The 18,470-nt window shown below is 36.2% G+C and overlaps 2 protein-coding genes across 2 annotated transcripts in view; one reads left to right on the forward strand and one right to left on the reverse strand.

Moving 5' to 3' along the window:
• Positions 1 to 1,630: 1,630 nt before the first annotated feature.
• Positions 1,631 to 3,040, forward strand: LOC124414438 (uncharacterized protein K02A2.6-like). The gene has a single exon (XM_046895382.1). It carries the CDS (start codon positions 1,631 to 1,633, stop codon positions 3,038 to 3,040), a length of 1,410 nt encoding a protein of 469 aa, XP_046751338.1.
• An 8,412-nt stretch (positions 3,041 to 11,452) lies between these two features.
• Positions 11,453 to 18,470, reverse strand: part of LOC124414840 (GTP-binding protein Di-Ras2) — a 65,727-nt gene continuing 58,709 nt past the window's right edge. The window contains exons 6-7 of the mRNA XM_046895934.1: positions 14,593 to 14,866; positions 11,453 to 11,470 (exon numbers count right to left, since the gene is read on the reverse strand). Coding sequence (XP_046751890.1) covers positions 14,650 to 14,866 — 217 coding nt within the window. The 3' untranslated portion in view covers positions 11,453 to 11,470; positions 14,593 to 14,649. The remainder of the gene's footprint in view (positions 11,471 to 14,592; positions 14,867 to 18,470) is intronic.

An 18,470-nucleotide genomic window follows, 5' to 3' on the forward strand; every position in this document is an offset into this window, starting at 1 on the left:
AGTAGAGTCGTTATCGTGGTATGAAAATCTAAAAGTAAGTGACAAGATTATAAAATTTAAGTTAGACACAGGCGCACAGGTAAATATAATACCTAAACAAGTGTTAGAGTCGCTGGGTGGTAAAGAAAAAATTGAAAAAACCAAAATAGTATTAGAAGCGTATGGAGGTACGAAATGGTCACCACTTGGAACTGTAAAATTAATTTGCGAAGTCAAAGGAACAAGAAAATGTCTGAATTTTGTAATAGTTGATAATGATTCGACACCGTTGCTAGGACTAGAGTCCTGTACTCAGCTAGGGTTAGTAAAAAGGATTGAAAATGTAGAATATAAAGAAAAAAATGGACTTATTAATAGACACCGAGATCTCTTTGAAGGAATAGGTAAGTTCAATAAAAAATGTGCAATCAAACTGGTAGAAGATGCAATACCAGTTGTTAGGGCGCCTCGTAGAGTCCCGTTAGCAATAAAGGAAAAACTGAAACAAACTTTAGATGATTTGGAATCTAGAGGCATCATACAAAAAGTTACAGGCCAAGTTGAGTGGGCAAGTAATTTAGTTATTGTGGAGAAACAAAATAAAACACTGAGGGTGTGTTTAGATCCAGCAGATTTAAACAAGTATATAAAGCGAGAATACTTTCTAATACCAACGGTTGAAGAAGTTTGTTCAAAACTAACAGGAAAAACTTGGTTTACAGTTCTAGATTTAAAAGATGGGTATTACCATGTAGAATTGGATGAAAAGTCAAGTGATGTGTGTACATTCAGCTCACCGTTTGGATACTATAAATTTTGCAGAATGCCTTTTGGGTTAAATATGGCACCGGAACTATTTCAAAAAATAAATCAGGAAAATTTTGGGGACATAGAGGGTGTAATAATTTACTTTGATGACTTGTTAATTGCAGGAACAAGTGAGGAAGAACATGATAAAATTTTAGCGAAAGTGTTAAACAGAGCAAGAGAAAGAAATGTTAGATTCAACCCCAATAAAGTACAATATAAAGTTGATAAGGTTAAATATCTGGGTCACATTTTTTCAGCTCAAGGCATAGAAATAGATCCTGAGAGAATTAGAGCAATTTTACAGTTAAAAGCACCAACAGACAAAAATGGCTTACAAAAAATTATGGGGATGTTCAATTACTTCCGAAGTTTCATGCCAAAATTGTCAGAGCTATCTGCTCCACTCAGAAACTTACTAAAAGAAGATGTAGTTTTTGCATGGACCAGTAAACATGAAAAAGCACTGTCAGAGTTGAAACAATTACTGACGCGAGCGCCAGTACTGTCAAACTTTGATTGTAAAAAACAAATAACAATACAAACTGATGCATCAAAAGATGGTTTGGGTTGCTGTCTGTTACAAAATAATAAGCCTGTATCATTTTCTTCAAGGAGCTTAACGGATGCAGAAAAAAACTATGCTCAGATAGAAAAAGAGTTCTTAGCGGTTTGGTTCGCTGTCAAAAAATTTCACTATTACATCTACGGGAGACATGTTAATGTGTGGACGGACCATAAGCCGCTAGTTGCGATAATGAATAAAAAATTAGCTGACATAGTGTCACCGAGGCTTCAAAGAATAAAAACGAAACTCAATAAATATCTGATAAATTTGTAATACATGCCAGGAAAGCAAATGTATGTGGCGGACTTGTTGTCTAGAAATTATTTGAGTGATGTCATAGATGACGATCCAACAATGCTAGAAGTAATACACAATGTCCAAGCAATAGTGAACATAACGGATGCTAAAAAATCAGAGTTCCAAAAAAGAATCGAAGAGGAACCAGTGTTGAAATTACTAAAAAAATTCTGCATTGATGGATGGCCATCAAAAGTACCAGATGAAGTCCAAAAATTCAAGAGCTATAAAAGTGTAATTAGTCTAGTCGAGGATATCTTGTTGTATAAGGATAGATTAATCGTACCAAGTAAATTAAGATTAGAGATGATGAGATTAGCTCATGAAGGGCATGTAGGGATAAATAAAACCACAGAAAGACTGAAAGAGGCATTGTTTTGGCCAGAAATGACAAAAGACATAATTGAGTTTGTATCCGAGTGTAAGAGTTGTGAGCGATATTTGCCAAATAACACAAAAGAACCACTCATCAATCATGAAATATTGGATAGACCTTTTGCCAAAATCGCATCAGACATGTGTGAACATGCAGGAAAAAATTACTTAATAATATTCGATTATTTTTCAAAATGGCTTGAAGTGATACCAACATCGGGTAAAACTGCTGACGAATTAATACAGAAATTTAAAGTGTGCTTTGCAACCCATGGGATACCTGATATGCTAATAGCGGACAACATGCCATATGCGTCATATGCATTTAAACAATTTGCAAAAGAATTTGAATTTCAGATAATTAATAGCAGTCCGAGATACCCACAAAGTAATGGATTTGCAGAGAGTGGTGTAAAAATAGCAAAAGCGATACTAAAAAAAGGTTGTGATTTAGATGTAGCATTGCTTAATTATAGAAACACTAAAATAACTGGAATTGACTATACCCCATCAGAATTGATGATGAATCGCAGGTTGAAAACGAAGTTACCAATAATCCAAAAATCATTAGAACCTAAAGTCATAGATAATAAGAAAGTATGTACAAAATTAAAGCATAAGCAACAGATAGTAAAGAAACAGTTTGATAAGAAAAGTAAAGAAAGGCCTGAGCTAGAGCTAGATCAAAGTGTTTTACTTCAGAGAGGAAGGATGTGGGAGCCTGCAAAGATAATAGGTAAAAGTAGTGCCCCAAGGTCGTACTTTGTTCAACAAAGTGAAACTGGTCAGGTTTATCGTAGAAATAAAATACATATAAGAGAATCAAAGAATGAGTTCCCATGTAGAACTCATGTAAGCATATATGATTCAATAATTGAAAATCAAATGAGAAATGAGCCAAATGTTGTGATTGCTGATGAGCCAAATGCTGTGATTGGTGATGAACAGAATCGGGGTGAGAGACCTCAGAGACTAAGGCAGCCTCCAGTAAGATTCAGAGATTATGAAACTTGATTTAAAAAAGGGAGATGTTGAGGACTAGGGAATTATTAGAAGTAAGGTTGGTATGCATGCGAAGTAGCAGCAAGAGATTGCCGAGAGCGTGTGCTAACATGGATGCAGCTTGTTAAATATATATTACTTGTATTGCCTTAATAAAATGTCATGAAGACTTAATTATGTGTTTTTAATAACATACTAACAGGATCTCTTTAAATCCGATGATCAGACTGTTCCCTCCCTATCGCTGCAATCAGCCACTGGAGAGACAACCCCGATTGTGAGTCAGGTTGTTGTACAAATTAACCTGTTCGGTTGTATCGACTCTCCTCATAAGGTTTTTATAGCAGATATCGAGGATAAAGGAATTTTGGGAATAGACTTTCTTACAGTTCATGATTGTGTTATCTCGACTGAGAGAAACTCTTTAGCTTCGAACAATCGCGAAATAGCTCTTTATACGAATAGGAATGGAATTTACTGGACTCCTCCTAGAATTCGAAAATTAGAACTTTCTCAAGACGAATCGCTAGATCGGTTTCCGTCACATTTACAAAACCTAATTGGAAGATCTTCGACTACGTTAGACTCGGCCCAATTAGAATCGTTTAGGTCTCTTTTATTAGAGTTTTCAGATTCTTTCGCCAAGAACAGTGGCGATAAAGGCCGATGCACTTCCGTCAAGCACAAGATCGACGTTGGACAGAATTCCCCGATAAAACAGGATCCTCGGATACTCGCGCTCAACTCCCGGGACGAGGTGAAGAAGCTTGTCGAGGATATGCTGGCGAATGACGTCATCGAGCCATCGTCTAGCCCTTGGGCTTCCCCAATTGTCCTAGTGAATAAAAAAAACGGGTCAAAACGATTTTGTATTGATTACAGGAAGCTGAATGATATCACCAAAAAGACTCGTATTCTTTACCCAGGATAGACGAAACTCTCGACCTGATTGCTGGCGCCAATTGGTTCAGCACCATAGACCTCCAGAGTGGGTACTGACAGGTCGAGATGGACTCTTCCGACAAAGAGAAGACAGCTTTCGTAACGGGTTTAGGACGATTATGGCAATTCAAGGTTATATCGTTTGGCTTGAGCAACGCCCCGGCTACCTTCGAACAGATGATGGAAGCCATCCTCCAAGGACTCATTGGTAAAATATGCCTCGTCTATTTAGATGACATAATTGTTTTCGGTCGGCACAGAGCAGAGGCCTGCCTGTTTCAGCCTGGCGAAAACTTCCTTAATATTTTGTATTTCTTCTTTGAAGTTCCGACCGAAAACAATTATGTCATCTAAATAGACGAGGCATATTTTACCAATGAGTCCTTGGAGGATGGCTTCCATCATCTGTTCGAAGGTAGATTCTGAACCAATTGGCGCCAGCAATCAGGTCGAGAGTTTCGTCTATCCTGGGTAAAGGATACGAGTCTTTTTAGTGATATCATTCAGCTTCCTGTAATCAATACAAAATCGTTTTGACCCGTTTTTTTTATTCACTAGGACAATTGGGGAAGCCCAAGGGCTAGACGATGGCTCGATGATTTTCATTATCTTTGACAGCTAATACTGCAAAAACCACTTGACAGATTATGATCGGACTTTCACACTAAGATTACATCGGCCGGGAGTACCAACCTTGTGTTTCATTTAAAAATATTCACGCGTTCCTGAGATATAACGACATGCTTCTACACGGGAAGATGGGGAAGTAGTATTAGGCCGGGTAAATAATTCTCGGCTAGCTCTCGCCTTTCACTTAACTTGGCGGACGATTCTCTGGTGAAAATATATTTTTCCTTGAAGGTCATCGTCAAGGTCTTGATTAAGGTCATTACTAAATGCGCCTTAAAATTCGTAACGTTGTTCGTTACAAAAGAATTTGAAGGGCTTCTAATCCCAGAGGTATCCACACCTTGTTTAAGTTTAATTGACCTTAAAGTTACCTTTGAAGTAAAAATGTAAGAATGATCTAAGTACATATCTCAACGTAAACTTTGGTGCTCTATCGCTTGGCGATGTCAAAAAGGAGGCTTCTATTACGAAAAAAAAGTTGACCTCGAAAGTCAAATTCCTCATTGAAAGTTACTGCTAGAATGACCTCGACCTTTTGGAAAAATATCTTGCCTGAGGAAATATTCAGCCGTCCCGTTAATTTTGTGGTATCCTCTGTATACATATATATATATACACACATATATATATATGTCGAGGAGAAGCCTCGGAAAGGCGGTGAAGACGGAAAATGATCTTCCTGATTTATATTACTCATCTTTAAGCGTAACGATCCCGACACGTCTGGTCAACTCTCTCGTTTTCCCGTGACTGTCGATTTCGTTCAAGCGTAGTTATCAACAACCCATTTGTTTGTTACTAAGGTCCATCGCCATGCTATATTCATAGCTTACCAAAATAACGCTTGACGCTTGATATGGCAGACTCATCAAGAGTTCAAATTCTTATTTATTGATTTCAATGTGATAAATTAAACAGGGATTTGTAAAAGAATACAACAACACATATTTGAAATACTCCGACATATATATATATATATATATATATATTGTGTCAAATATGCTGCTATTTCATTTATAAAAGTTTTCCTCGTGTCAGCATATTTGACACAATCTGAAAAAAATCATGTATCCTGTTTTCTGTCAATTTGTAAAAATGTTTAAATTGAGATTGGGCTTGGATGAACCGTCCAAGGACAAGACCTGGTCTTTGAAAAGTGAATATATTTGAGAAACAATTATAATAATTACAATAGAATTAGAAGGGTAAAATAGAAATCGTAAAAAATAATAGAGTTTTCACAACCAAAATGCCCTGTACGACGGAACTGTCTGAAGAGAAAAGAAACAGTATTATTTTGTTGTTGATTGAAAAGGGTAGTCTGGTAATGTAATCACAAGTGATATTTTCATAGGTGAGTAGATGTCGTATTCAGAATAAAGCAGGTATGCAGAGAATGCTTTCAATATAGTAAACGATCAAGTCGTTTATGGAAAATAGCGCGAACTAGGCGCTGCGGACCAGGTTGCACGAACTCGGTGCAAGCAATTACAATGCATGAATTAAATGCTCTCATGAAAAGTGCACGAACTAGGTGCCTTGAACTAGTATGCACGAACTAGGTGCAGTTTGACTAGGGAAAGGATTTCGTTGTCAATCTGTAGATTCGTCTGACGTGCGAAGCTGTAGTTGACTCGGCGCTGGTCAAACGAGAAGTGCCTCTCGCTCTGTGGTGGCGCTTTTATAAGAGACGGTTGGTCGGATCATCGAGCGCTCAGCAGTCGTTCGGTGACGTCACCGACATAGAAGTAGCGACTGATAACTTCTCTTCTTCCTTGCCGAGCTATACTTTTGAGTGATCATTCATTCATTGTCTGTAGGAGTGCGTTTGATAGCGTAAATCCATACATACAGAATTTATTAGTTCTGTTACAATAAAGAAAAAATAGGACTGCTAGGTTCCTAAACAGAAAATCTTTCATGAAGTGTTCATTAAATAAAAACTGAAATAATATCAAATCGTAAAAACTCACGTAAATTTGGGGGGAAAATATTAATGATAAAAGGGTAGAAGTTTATTTAAAAAAAACGATCACAAATTATTTTAAACGGTTTTATGTGTCATTATTCACGGACCTGCCAATCAGCGTATGATACATTTATACCGGGACAATCTCTTGAAACTATACAAGAACTGCGCATGCGCGAGTTAAAATCCGCCATCCGTGCAGTCTGGCCACCCCGAGACCCTGCTGTCAAACTCTGTTCTGTCGGCGATGTAGTTCACATGCATTTTTGAGGTTAGAATCTCAAGTAATTGAGATAGTCACTCGGAAAGGCTTGGGAAGCATTTGTTATTGGAAATTGATTGTTCAAAGAACGATCAGAATTTAATGCTGATGCTCTTTTAAAATTCGTACTATTTGATTAAAACAAAAAATCTGTTCAAATGTTGGGTGCTTGGAAGAAACGAAGCAGATATGTAAGGAGAATTTATTCAATCATTTTCATTACTTCATACATTAAGAATAAGAATGAAATTTTTTTCTTTCAACAGAAAATACAGCCAAAATAATAGCATCTCTGCTGTTCGCAGATATCTCCTCTTCCCATTCAATTCATGAGACGTGCAGAGATCATCGCCACTTTTGTTGGTTGGCGAAGAAAGTTATAGGTCTTACGGTTTCTTTCAATTTCAAATCTAATCCGAAGAGTAAAACTCAAAAACGTTCTGTGACACAAGTTGAAAATCAACATTTTCAAAATGTGCCTCAGTGTCACAATTAACTTTAAGGATAATCATGTTTTAGAGTAATGTTGAGAACATTCATATGAAAATATTGACTTATCGGATTCAAGATTGTACCCCTTGTTCTTTTGAAATATATGAATATCTAATTTTCAACGAAGTATATGAAAATATTCACTTAAACCTAAATCCAATACAATATCTTCTTTATAGTGCTCCGAACATCATCCAGTAACATGAATATCCGGAAGAAATCCCTCTCTCGCGGAAACCGTTATAAAGTTCTTTGTTTTTAACTTCTGGCACTAGATAACTTTTGCATCGCAGATTCCATTTCCAATCTCAGGATGAGATTTTTTTTTGAACATGTGCGATGCAGAACTAATTGTAATAAATGGTGATTCACAAACTTTCAGTTTCAGTGAAAGACCATTGTAAGACTATACAATTGAATCTGGTTTCAAGCTATCAATAAGTTACCGGATAACTCCCTGATAAAGATTCACCATAAAAAAGTTAGCCAGCAAGTAAATCCTACTGCAGACAAAATGATCATTTGTCACGTGTACTAGTGAGTGAGGGCATTCCTTAGACCTTGCTGAAGTTGAACGAGACTCAAGCACGTATGATAGCTGGAACTAGCCAGTCAGATGATACTGTCAATTAACTATGACTTTAAAGACATTTTCAACTGAAGTTATCCAACATTTTGAGATTGAGATTAGTTCGGTTTACCTATCAGAATTAATCCCTGGAATCTGATTTAACACTTGAAAAACTATTCATCTGAATTCAATACCAAGCGAGTAAGAAATAAAATATCAAAACTGCAGAAAATAAAATTTGAAAAATAATGCAGGCCAATAATACTGCTTGGATCACAATGGCGCATGAAATGATTGCTCTGTAGAATTAGTTAGCAGCAATTGTTGAATAACAAACTTATTACTATTGGCTCGATAGATCTAGAATGGTGGAATATTCAAACACCATGATCTGTAGCGTGTCATGCTCTTCAATTTTGGCTCGACTGATGTTCAGAAGGTGGCGATGACCTGAAGAAATTCCCTCGGGTACCTGTTGTCTGATGGAACAACGGAACAACCAAGTTTGATGGTTGGAACGGTGGCACCAATCGTGAAACTAGGGTCCTTGCCACCAAAACCTTTTAATCATCAGGTAAGGTATGATTTTCCTCCTATTAACCAAACTTGAAACTTTGAGTCTGTCAGAACAAACTAATTCTATTATTGAATACATGAGAAAACATTGTAATATGCAAAGATCATAGAATCAAAAACTTACTTACACGCTTCCATGCCTGACAACTTTAGTCTCGCTTCGATGATGGTTGTTTTCTACCTGAAAATATTAAAAGGTATTATTATCAGACAAGAGCTTCTAATTGTTTTGGGTACCACTAATTTTCAATAAATTGCGACACTAAAACGAATTGCTACTTTTTGTACTCCTAAGCTTTGTGTTTTGAGGTACACTATTTCTGTTATTTCTTCTTACTGATTTTATTTTAATATTTCATGTTCATCGGCACTGATCACTGGCTTCCGGAACACTGCACCGTAACAAATCTACTCTGGAGCTACCTTCTACTGGGTTTCAACAATCCATTCATTTTTAATTTTATGTAAATGAAGAATCTGTTTGAAATCAACAACATTTTTACTCACCTGTCTCAGTTTGTTGTTCATCTGCTCAGACTCCCACTCGTTGATGACGTTCCACATTTAATTTCAGATTTCTTCTTTCAATAAATAACTGATCCAATTTCTGTAGCTTTTGATATTTGTTTCTCCATTGACGCCTTTATTGAGTCGATTAAATATCTTTTAATATCAACTACGGTATTGCTGAATGACACTCTTCTCAGAAAATTCACGATGAATAGGAATAAATATCAACATAACCTCAATACGCTACTTTACACGTGAGATACTCACAGCCTTGTCACATTTCGTGTACGTTGGTCGCCTTGGTCAGCTGACGAAAATTACGCCTCGGGGCAACTTCGCTGACCAATGAGATTGAATTATTTGACGCATGCGCAGTTCTTGTATAGTTTCAAGAGATTGTCCCGGTATGTAAATGTACATGATGCAATTATATAACTTATGACTATGCATCGTTTTTACATGAATCTGATGCAATGCGCAGGGGTTGAATTACCTGATGCATATATTATATATCTGCAAGAGAAAATAATACCGGACAAGTTTCTTTGACCCACTGAAGATATTTGAAAAATTGGAAAGTGGAAATATCAATGATTAAAAATAAGTTGAATTACCCGCAGGAAAAAAAATTGAAGGAAAATACGCATGTGTAACAAATAGTTAAATTGTCTCAAAAAGGTTGGATTGATTACATAGACATGCAATATAAATAGGTGGTTAAAAATGTGTATAATCAATATATTAGTACACAACTTCACATTCATTTGACCGCTTAATTACAGCAGTATAATTGTACAACATACAATAATTAATTATCTCGATATTATAATACGTAACACCTATAGACATTTATATAAGCGTTTGAATTCCAGTATTTTGTACATAACACACAGCGATCAGTTACATATAATTACCATTCGTTTGTTTTTTTATTCAAATTTTTTACATCTTTTTTTGAACCATCTGTTTTCATTTTTAATTCCTTTTCTGTCCATTCCTCCTAGAATTGTCACGTGCAATGCTTCGCGCGAATCGATAATGCATACGTTACAGAGGCAGTCGTACATAATTATGTCACTGGTTATTTATCCGTACAATCATTGGTCGTTATTGCCATATAAATATGATATAATACAACGTAGTCATGAAATATACATTATATTATATGTAATGTGCATATCGCGTATTGTACAAGTTATATGTAGCTTTGGTAAAGTGATAATAAAATTTTATGACATTTAAAAAAAAACATAATACAGCATAATATAATGTAATTGAGCCACACGATTTGTAATCACGTTTGTAACTAGTCGCCTGGGTGTGCAATGTATACATATATACATACATGTATTCCTTATGTAATCATGTGTATTTATATCATTATATGAATGAAATATATACTCCTTATAAATTTTGGGTGCATGATAAATACGTAAATGGTGTATAGTCTGTTAAAAAATGTAAGTCAAAAACAGTTATTACTAAAAGAAAAGAGTTGAATCTTATGTGAAAAAGTTAACAAAAGAAATATATATTCTAATATACGGAGTTTGCTCGTCAATAACTTCAGAACAATCTGTTTATTCGCAATCTGTGGAGAAATGGCTTACGAATCAAATGAATTTCAACGTATCAAAATTGGATGAAAAGTATGTTTGAAACCTTAATTGAAATCATGCAGTACTGTAATTGCTCTAAAATGTATATTATTGATTTGTTTGGATTGAGATTTGTAGGTATCTCTTTCTTACCACCCGAGGTGGAAATTTTTCAATGAAATTCAACTTAATTTACTATAATCACAGTTTTTAAGACTGTTTGGCAAATTTTTGTTTAATTGTTACAAATTTTTTTTTTTTACTTTTTAACTTTATATTGATACATCTGTAATCACAGGATAAGACACACTCCATACACCATACTGCAGAGTAACACTAATTTCACTTGCATTTAAAGTTTCTGTCGTTTAAAAAATTTCAATGTTATTTTGTTCTTAGAGTTGGTGAAAAAAATGAGTGAAATCGATTCTAAGCCCATGATTTCCAAAAGTAAGTACCAAAAACTGAAAATCTATATCCGAAATATGAAAACATTTATACGGAGGGGCACAGCTGTGGACTATAAAAAATGTGAAAAAAATATGACGGGATCAAAATTTTGTCGCTTGGCTCCCAATATTCTTGGTCCGTTGTACAATATTTTCATTCATTTACTTTAATTTTATTCATATATGTATTATTATATTTATATATATTGTCTGTATGTATTCCTAGATATTACTTATTAATTATTAGTTGATATTTTGTGCCCCGTTAATTCGGGATTGGTTATACATTGAGAATTTACGTTTTGAAATCATAAATTCGAAGCGTTTCAGGTATCAATGTTTCTAGGTTGGGCGGTGCTGAGTTTCGTTTGCGTAGAATTTTCCTTAGCCCTCTTCGCCATCGTGGGTATGTGCAGGTTACATATGTATACTTGTCGTCCATGCTGTGAGAATAATTATATCACGTGTATAATACAACTTTGAATTCTAACAATACAGGCATTTGATTAGCGGATGCAAAATACTACCTGCACGGTAATATTATAATGTTTACAGTGCCACCTCGTTATATCGCGGTCTTCGTCAGCTGTCAGTTCAAAAACCATTAACTGTTCGGTGTAAACGGAAATGTGTTTTTTTTTTTTACTCAAATTTTTGAATACACGTCGTAACGATTACATGGGCATTCTTTGAAAACTCAATGACTTTTTTCCGAAGCCCTTGTAGATACCTTATAGGTGGAAGGCATTTTCCACAGTCTTCTTATGGTACAAATTTTAACTCCAGTCAGTTCAGTTGACCAAAGCCGCATATTGCATCTTGGGTAACCGAGGCACTTGTCCATAACTTCCTCCATATCACCTTACCAACCGTTATAAACCGGGGCACCATATAACGAGGTGGCACTCTAAATGTAATTTGCTTAGGCCTCGGCTGAGGAAGAAGTGAAAACAGCTACAGCACTGTAAACACTGACATTTTTTCATGTCCAGTTTCAACCGGTTCTGAATTTCGGTCTACAAAGCTCGCCAACTTGAAAAAGTTAACGATTATAAAAAAACATAATGGTTATCATTTTTTAACGGGTACATGACTCCATTCCAGAAAATATTGGCGTACATATTACCCTTTTCTACTGGGTCTTGTCTCATCTTCTTATAATGTGGAAAAGTTAAAGTGTGTCACGTATTAACGTTTTAACGCCGGGGAAATATCAGATCAAATCGACCTTCTATTAGACGTGAAATTTATGAATAAATTCAATAAACTTCTTATGTGAAGTCCCCAACCTGATAGACTACTGGTTGATATATCGACCAGCGCAAGTGGTGCTTCGAATAAAAAGAAATCTTGTTTCAAAATAACCTTCATTCGCCTTTTTCTCCCTTTTTTTTGAAGATACGAAGATATACATAAAATACTTTTTACGTTTTTTCTTGTTTCCAACAACTTTTTTTGACATATTTTTTCATAAAGTTATTCGGTTCTGAATTAAACGTCTTAATCCTTTTTCTGTAATGATCTCGGGGATTGATTGGAAAATTATTATCACTATTCCATTCAATGTAATGAATAAGACATTCGTTTGTTTATTTTGATCTGTATATAGAATGCGCTTAGCCTTTGTAAGAAATCTGGATTCAATGTAGTAAGTGATGAGGATAGGCGCATGAATCCTGTACATCCTATGAAGGTTCAGGATATTAATTTTTTTTATAATTTTTAATTCAATTGAGTGATTGAATCGTTCGAAGATATTACATGTCATGTTTCTTCAACCCTCCTCTTCAACGTATCCATTTTGCTCGAGCTTCCCCCTTTTTTGTTGCAGAAGAGGGATTGCGAATTTCTTGTTTTTACGATTATAACTAACGAACAGTGGAAGTTAGGAAAAAGTTTCAACGAAAAAATCATTGTACTTTTCGCGTAATCTACTTGACGAATAAGAACGATGCATACATTTTGCAAATTGCTTATTATTCATCGAAATATGACAAGTTTTCTTATTTTTCTACCGTAATTCACGGAGGGAGTGACATAGAAATGAAATTACCTACAAAAATATTTGTTTTTTTTTCCTTACTGCATATTCGCAATGAGCAGACTAATATATAGTATTTTACACCTTATTCCTTTCAAAAATGGATGTTAAAATGCGTATCTACTAATGTGTCTGGTCGATTAAAACTTTTCTCCGTAAAAAGAGATAACCTGCAAAGAATGATGACATAAATTTGTGATAATTATTACAGTATATGTGTCACACAACCTAAATCTGAAAAAAATTAAAGTAGTCATAATGTTTGTTTTTATTTTTAATCAAGGCATCGACAATAAAAAAGAAAGAAGTGCAATCGAACTCAATATTGACTGTATTCAGAGGTAAATGAGGTGAGAGTATTTTCTTGTTGACGAGTTACAGTAAATTCGGTGGAGATGGCCCACTAAGAGAGATAGCTGATCACTGTTATTTTCCAGAATACATGTCAGATGTCACCACGAAAATTACGAGGTGTTATTTGTCTTTTGAATGGAACATGGTCAGCAACAAACCACAATACAAACTGTTTTTTTTTTATAAATACCATCGTTTTGCTGGCGAATACCAGAAATATTAATGCCATTATACCTCAATTGTTATTTACAGTATAATTCCCACGATCCATGAGTATGAGTCAAATATAAACCTAAGAATATTGAGGTGAATGGTTTGAGGTTTTGTGTGTTAAATTTCAGCTACGTTAACGATTATGTGACACTAGTAGATATGAAAAAACTGTCTCCCCCATACTCGTATTTTTTGTCATTATGTGCGATTCAGAAGTTTTCAAATAACTGCTATCATACTGTCAATATCTAATAGGTGCTGTAAGAAGTCAGTATAATTGAAATTGTGATTTGGCAAATTAACGATTTTTCATCACATTTTCCGCTGAAGGATAGCATCACTACCGGATTTACCCTGTAGCAGGAAAACGAAAGTCTCTTATTTTCAAGAGTACTGTTTCCCATCAGGTAATTAATTTTTTTCCCAAACGTTCAACCGGATTAAAAATTTTCGCGGAGACATAAAACAAGGCAAATATAATGAACTGAAAAGTTTGCAATTGTAGAGTGTGGATTGACCCCTTAGAATTCAGGTTTCCCAGAAGCAGAAAAATACATGTCACATTTTTTTAGCTACTCTACTATTCTGAAAAATGTTAACAACATCGAAGGCGGACACCTCGCCCGGTTTCTCGTCAAATTGATTTATTTTGCAGAATGGGAATATTGTTTTATTTGTGTTCACGATTATTTACACTAATAACATTGCTGAAGATTATTTAAAAATATTTTGTTCTTTCCCGAACTTTTGAATTTTTAATTCAGATTCCACGGCTCAGTCATCCTTACTATGGGTTCTTTCAGATTTGAAAAAAGCTTATTGTCAGCTAACGTAGAAAATTCGGTCCTTTGTGAAGGCACCCAAAGATAATAAATAATAATAATTCTCTATTTTCGAAATCTTACAACATCATTTTCATCTTTAACCACCATGCGTCGAAGAAATCAAATCGCGTACCGAGATTCTGTAGTTCCTCTCACTTCCATCGTAGATTCACACCAGCCGATAACCCTCTTATGATATATTGCAATCATCAGCGTGGGCGTCCCTGATTTGTTGCTTCGTCTTTCTTGAGGCCCGTCGTATCAGACTTCGGCTCCTGGGCTTACTTCTAACTTCATCTGCAATAGCAACTACCGTCGACCCTTGCGCCGCTAAGAGTTGCTGCTGCTGCTGCTGACCTCCAGGACCGGATCCTGCACTTCCGGTTCTTCCGCCGGGCGACCCTGACCTTGAACAAAACCAACATTTTTGGTGGACACATATTTCTGACTACCGTTAAACAGAATTCTGCGATATTATGAGACCTCTGACAAAATCTGATTATATCAGATTAATTTCTGATTACATTGAGAGAGATTCCTAATTATAATGACGATGAACGGTTTTCAATAATTCTAATTTTCACCATATGGTCACGCTTACGACATTCCCTTGTAATTATGGCAATAATTTAATAGTGTTCCAACAATTAACTGATATTAGAACCGTATTTCATTGTTAACTAAACGAACCGATTTGATATAGTATGCAACGTTGGGTTTTATTGACGCATATTATGGACCACTATCTCCACCTTGTTGCAAATTTAGAATGGTAGCGACGAGAAGTCAAGTCTCACGATACGGTAAAAAATAGACTTTGTGAGCCAGATTTTTACTGCACTCGGCCACCCAGAGACGTGACCGAGAACATACCGCATTCGCAACGAATTGGCACCCGCCACGGTAGCTGAAACATAATTCTACAAAAAACATCGCAAGATTTATTGGGCGCCTAGCGTGATCAACACGACTCGAAATCTTTGCCTTCGGTAAGCTTCCGATGATATGCTCGGTAGCTCAGTACCGCGGAGAGGGGAGAGGTAATTTTTCAGAGAGAGACACTCGGTAACGACACGCTATTCCACAAATTTAAATCAAATAATATATTCTATCAAGAAGTGATAAGAAAAAACAAAATTCCAGATTCGCTCTTCGTTATTCAAAACCAAAATGCAGAAAGTTATCGTGAACTATATTATTTCTCAATCTATCGAGCTTTTTAGCTCGCTAACTAAAACCAAACGCCACTAAAAGTTCTCAAAACACTACTAAATCCTATCGGAATCTAATTGTACTCAAAAATCGATTATCGCTACGAAGTCGGAACTCGGAACTATCAATAATCCTGGACGGCGTACCGACCCGGTTACCCCGGGATCTTAACCTTGACTTAAAGTCAACCAGACAAAATGGGGTAGTATTCACTCAACACGACTCAAATGTAATCATAACTCAAAATGTAACTGAAATTCACAACTGTAAAATTCGTATCGTAACCACAAACTAAATCCACACAAATAAAACTCAAATCTTAATCACAACTTATCGTAAATTGCAAACTCAAGCACAACTAAACGCAATCTCAATGCGTCCAGACTCAAAACTTTTTTAAAATTCATAAATACTTCATTCGCCAATCCGATCACTCGATTTCGGAAATTCATAACCTGCATAAGAGGTGACACTGAATAACACGATACGGTGGCTCGATCCTGTACAGCGGAATTTGTGCGGTACGCAAATAACGAACAAAATAAACCCAATTTGGAACCATGATTCTATTCAACATTGTCAACAGATCAAAAATTTACTCCACTAAATAGCGCAAGATTCAAACTACGGTTACCAACCGAAAGAATCGGTGAACGAATTTCGAAGACTTATTGACAACGTTATTGCAAAATGGCTATCCGTTATTTGGCCAGCTTTTATTTTGTTACTCTCGAAATTCGATCGCAAGAATATAAGCATCGCTTATCGCTGAACGGCCAGAACAAAAAAAACACCAACCCCCTCGAAATCTTTCGAGATAATTTTTTACGATCTCCAAAGAAAAACACTCGCTATCGAAATTCAACTAGAATACGTCAATCCCACGCGATCGCTATGAATAGAGTGATTTCAAAATGGAATGAGCTGCCCACAACACGGCTATGCGGGTTGACAGATTACGCAACTCGTCGCACAACTGCGAGAGCATCGTGACGATACAGGTCTGGAAACTCCCGTGGTGGGGGCTGAACACTTACGACATAGCATTTAATTCCCGTTGGGGCCACGCAGAGGCGGGGTGGTAGAGTACGGCTATTTAGAAAGAAAATAGAAATAGGTCTATTATCTCTGTCTACCTGTATTGTCGGTTTAAATGAGTTTGAATAAGATTTGAATGAAACAACCCAGAAGGTTAAAGCATATTTGATAGTAGATGATAATGGCACACGTTATTTAGAGATTGTGTTTGCGAATATTACCTTACGACAGTGCGAACTAGTGACAGCGTCGAGACACAAAAAATGCTGCGTAAGCGTATTTCCCCCACCACGCAAAGGGCATAGCCGAATTCGCATGCCAAAAGTGCCCTTTCACTAAATGGATTCTTTTGATGACCAATTGTTTCCTCTTGGTAAATGATTGACCCATACCAAATTTTAGCCTTCTACCTCCATTTTGTTCGAAGTTATCGCAAAAAACGTGATTTTCAGCCATTTCGCGATAACTCCGATATTTCTACTCGAAAAATTCCAGAAAAAATCACAAATCTAGCAGACGTGCGTACACATATCGAGGATTTTTTTTCAGATTTTTCAGTATCAACCTGGACCTTACAAAAATTTTTGAACATTTAGATCGCTGGTTTCCGGTGGATTTTGAAAAGGTACCACCTTGTTCTTATTACAGTATAAACATCCACATTTATGTGATTTTCCGTAATTTTCTCAGATTTTTACGATTGGTGCGTCATTGTCAAAAAAATCAAAAACTGACATTCTTAACTATTTTATGGGCACGACTTCAAGATAAGGGCACAGCCAGATAGGCCGGTCAAAAGTGCTTTTTCACCACACAATTCGCGGACTAAATTTCGTTCCGAAGCAAGTGAAATACATATTTTCACATGTAAGTTGATAAGCCCCTTTTCTCAATTTTTTCTCGATGCGACACCTATCATAAGAAAAAATCGGCCAGAATAAAAATGTTCCTGTTTGCGGAAAACGTGAATGAGAGAATGGAATTGTGAATACGTGATTCACTGATTTTACAAAACCACACTATGCAAATCGGCATAGCACATGCCCCTAGAGGGCGATAGCTATGATGGCGTTCGATATGCCATCTGTAGGAAAAATTGGTCGAAGTGTAGCATATGTGTATTCGTCGGGCTGTTGTGTCTGGCTGTCAACCGCCCGATAAAAACCTAACCTCAAAGTGCCATTTCATCTCGCTATATCGAGACCTCATTGCATCATTAGTATTTCGGAGGTCATTCAACCTAAGGTACGTAATTTCGCAATATTACGTATATCACAGAAACATTCACCGTCACTTCGATTATAAAACATTTTTTCAGTATTACCTTTAACTTCTCGTTTTTATATTTTTAGAGCAATGAAATCAGACCATGATGACATTTCTCGAAAAGGAAAACATAGCCTACCTCATTCCTCGACCAATCGTACAAAATGTGTGGTTTGTAATGCATATCTCGGTAAATCCTCCGAACGAAAAAAGATCGTAAATTCAGAATTCGAAGTGCAAGAAGTGACTGCTCTGGGTTCTGCTCGACCTATGCGTATAGGTGATCATCTCTGCAATACATGTAGACTGAAAATGTATAAAGTCAGAACGCTACATAAAAAAGCAAATGAAGTGGCAGGGCCAATTGATGCATTGAATTCGCCATCCACCTCTCAAACTGTGAATAAACCAACTGATTCACAAAAGCCAGATGCACCCATATCTTCTCAGACTTCAAGCGCACCAACTACGTCTCAGTCTTTGTCGCAAACTACT

The sequence above is a fragment of the Diprion similis genome, chromosome 14, assembly GCF_021155765.1.
Source record: "Diprion similis isolate iyDipSimi1 chromosome 14, iyDipSimi1.1, whole genome shotgun sequence".
NCBI lineage: Eukaryota > Metazoa > Arthropoda > Insecta > Hymenoptera > Diprionidae > Diprion > Diprion similis.

Coding starts and splice junctions, on each gene's coding strand:
- LOC124414438 (XM_046895382.1), top strand. CDS start 1,631: ATGCCAGGAAAGCAAATGTATGTGGCGGACTTGTTGTCTAGAAATTAT.